Source organism: Salvia miltiorrhiza, chromosome 8, assembly GCF_028751815.1.
Source record: "Salvia miltiorrhiza cultivar Shanhuang (shh) chromosome 8, IMPLAD_Smil_shh, whole genome shotgun sequence".
NCBI lineage: Eukaryota > Viridiplantae > Streptophyta > Magnoliopsida > Lamiales > Lamiaceae > Salvia > Salvia miltiorrhiza.
In genome coordinates, this window is record NC_080394.1 from 5,891,389 (window position 1) to 5,894,783 (window position 3,395).

At 52.1% G+C, this 3,395-nt stretch overlaps 1 protein-coding gene across 1 annotated transcript; it reads left to right on the forward strand.

The window, feature by feature from the left end:
- LOC131000383 (stachyose synthase) lies at positions 1 to 3,395 on the forward strand. Its single transcript, XM_057926257.1, has 3 exons — positions 1 to 1,929; positions 2,014 to 2,191; positions 2,279 to 3,395. Exons 1-3 carry the CDS (start codon positions 448 to 450, stop codon positions 3,208 to 3,210), a joined length of 2,592 nt encoding a protein of 863 aa, XP_057782240.1. The 5' UTR covers positions 1 to 447; the 3' UTR covers positions 3,211 to 3,395.

Below are 3,395 nucleotides of genomic sequence, written 5' to 3' on the forward strand. Positions count from 1 at the left end.
AAATTAATTGTTATTTTTTTTGAGAGGGAGTTGGAAAATTAATTAATACAGAAGTTTCGCGCAGTCTCATTTTCGTCGCCTACACAGCTACACTTAACACTCTGTAGATTCGAGTCATTTCCCACTTCTCCATTGTTATGATATTGAGCTTTCACAAACCATTTCAAATTGGTATAAAGCGAGATAAATAGAATAAGTGAACAACACAGCATAAACCGCCCAACTTCTACCCCCCTCTTTTCTTTTGATTCTTTTTCCCCCTTTTTTTTCCAATTAATATTGAATTTTCACCATTTTATTCAAATAGTTCTTTCCTTGACAAAATCTCTATATATATCTCCCTCTTCTTCCCCATTTTCCATCCGTCTTCTCTGCAACACACCCTCTCTCTCTCTCTCTGTGTAAACTTATTACAGTCTCTGTTTTCCCCTGTTTTCCCACTCTCCAATGGCGCCACCGAACGATCCCGCCAGCGCAATCTACACCGTTACGAAACCGACCAAAAACGACACCGTCTTCGACCTCTCCGGCGGGAAGCTCTCCGTGCAGAATGTGCCGCTGCTGTCGGATATTCCGGGCAACGTCACCTTCCGTAGCTTCTCCTCCGTGGTGAAATCCTCCTCCGCGCCGCCGGCGCTCTTCGACCGCGCGCTCTCCCTCTCCCACAGGGGCGGGTTCCTCGGCTTCAGCCAGCGCGCGGCGTCGGACCGCCTCACCACCTCCATCGGAAAATTCACCGGGCGCGACTTCGTGAGCATCTTCCGGTTCAAGACGTGGTGGTCCACCCAGTGGGTGGGCACCTCGGGGTCCGACATCCAGATGGAGACTCAGTGGATCATGCTCGACGTGCCGGAGATCAAATCGTACGCCGTCGTGATCCCCATCGTCGACGGCAGCTTCCGCTCCGCCCTGCAGCCGGGGGCCGACGGCCACGCGCTGCTCTGCGCCGAGAGCGGCTCCTCCTCCGTGAGGACAGCCGCGCTGGGGGCCGCCGCCTACGTGCACGTCTCCGACAACCCCTACACGCTGATGCGGGACGCCTACACCGCCGTGCGCTGCCACCTCGGCACGTTCCGGCTGATCGAGGAGAAGGCGCCCCCGCCGCTCGTCAACAAGTTCGGGTGGTGCACGTGGGACGCCTTCTACCTCACGGTGGAGCCCGCCGGGATCTGGCACGGCGTCAAGGAGTTCGCCGAGGGGGGCCTCTCCCCGCGCTTCCTCATCATCGACGACGGCTGGCAGAGCATCAACGTCGACGGCCAGGACCCCCACGAGGACGCCAAGAACCTCGTCCTCGGCGGCACGCAGATGACGGCGCGCCTCCACCGCTTCGAGGAGTGCGAGAAGTTCCAGAAGTATCAAGGAGGATCCATGGTGGGGGCCAAAGCCCCCCCATTCAACCCCAAGAAGCCCAAGATGTTGATCAATAAGGCCATCGAGCTCGAGATGGCTGAAAAGGCCCGAGACAAAGCCGTGCTCGCCGGCGTCACCAATTTGACTGAATACGAAATTCAAATTGAGAAACTGAGCAAGGAACTCGAAGCCATGTTCGGTGGGGGCGGCGGCGACGACAAGGGGTCGGGCAAGAGCTGCTCCGGCTGCTCTTGCAAGACCGAGAACACCGGTATGAAAGCATTCACCAAGGATTTGAGAAGTAATTTCAAGGGATTGGATGATATCTACGTTTGGCATGCATTGGCCGGTGCATGGGGTGGGGTTAGGCCCGGGGCGACTCACCTCAAAGCTAAGATCGTGCCTTGCAAGCTCTCGCCGGGCCTCGACGGCACCATGACGGATCTCGCCGTCGTCAAGATCGTCGAGGGCTCCATCGGCCTCGTCGACCCCGATCAAGCTGACGACTTTTATGACTCTATGCACTCTTATCTTGCTAAAGTCGGGATCACCGGAGTCAAAGTTGATGTTATTCATGTAAGCAGCACCCACTTCCTATCTACCTATATTTTTTTTAAATTTGTGTGTACCACTATTTGACACGTGTTTGTTTTCATGAAGACACTTGAATATGTTAGTGAGGACTATGGGGGCAGAGTTGATCTCGCGAAGGCTTATTACAAGGGCTTGTCCAAATCTCTAAAGAAGAATTTCAATGGAACTGGTCTCATCTCCAGCATGCAGCAGTGTAATGACTTCTTCTTCCTCGGAACCGAGCAGATCTCAATGGGAAGAGTCGGTGAGAATCCATCTTTTCAATTAATTAATTCTTTCTTTTCTTTAATTTTTTTTATCGAGAGATAATTTTTGTTGTTGTTTGAAATAGGGGATGACTTTTGGTTCCAAGATCCAAACGGCGATCCGATGGGAGTTTACTGGCTGCAAGGGGTCCACATGATCCACTGCGCCTACAACAGTATGTGGATGGGACAATTCATCCAACCAGATTGGGACATGTTTCAATCCGACCATTGTTGCGCCAAATTCCACGCCGGATCACGAGCTATTTGCGGCGGCCCAGTTTACGTGAGTGACTCTTTAGGAGGCCACGACTTCGATCTTCTCAAGAAGCTTGTCTTCCCAGATGGTACAATCCCCAAATGCGTGCATTTCGCTCTCCCCACGAGAGATTGCCTCTTCAACAATCCCCTCTTCGACAGCAAGTCCATCCTCAAGATTTGGAACTTCAACAAATACGGCGGCGTGATCGGCGCCTTCAACTGCCAGGGCGCCGGCTGGGACCCCAAGGAGCAGAGGATCAAGGGCTACTCCCAATGCTACAAGCCGCTAACCGGCTCCGTCCACGTGTCCAACCTCGAGTGGGATCAGAAGGCCGAAGCTGCTAGCCTCGGGGAGGCGGAGGAGTACGCTGTTTACCTCACCGAGGCTGAGAGGATCGTCTTGACCACTCCGGAGTCCGAGCCTATCTCGGTCACGCTGCAGCCCTCCACCTTCGAAATATTTAGCTTCGTCCCCATCAAGAAGATTGGTGAGGGTGCGAAGTTCGCACCCATTGGCCTCACCAACTTGTTTAACAGTGGTGGGACCATCCAAGGGCTCGTCTACGACGAGGCCGTGGCGAAGGTTGAGGTTAAGGGGGAAGGTACGTTCTTGGCGTATTCTAGCGTTGCCCCTAAGAAAACGTATGTCAATGGCGCCGAGGCTGTGTTCCAGTGGTCAGGAAATGGGAAGGTGCAAGTTAGCATTCCTTGGTATGAGGAGTGTGGAGGAATTTCTAACCTCACTTTTGTTTACTGATCTCGAATTCTACTTATTTGGGCTAAGATTGATGATGATGATGCATATGGTAAGAAATTACTATGATTTTTAAGTTTTTTTTTTCTTTATTGTGTTGTGTTGATTTTGGTTTTGTTTTATATAAATATAAATAATATCCCGTTTAAGAGGCCAAGAGTTGCCTATGGAAGGGATGCCCGCTTCAA

Bases quoted from the DNA above. Each gene is read 5' to 3' on its own strand.
- LOC131000383 (XM_057926257.1), top strand. From the start codon at position 448: ATGGCGCCACCGAACGATCCCGCCAGCGCAATCTACACCGTTACGAAA. The intron at 1,930-2,013 runs GTAAGCAGCACC...GTTTTCATGAAG, and splicing joins TCAAAGTTGATGTTATTCAT to ACACTTGAATATGTTAGTGA. The intron at 2,192-2,278 runs GTGAGAATCCAT...TGTTTGAAATAG, and splicing joins GATCTCAATGGGAAGAGTCG to GGGATGACTTTTGGTTCCAA.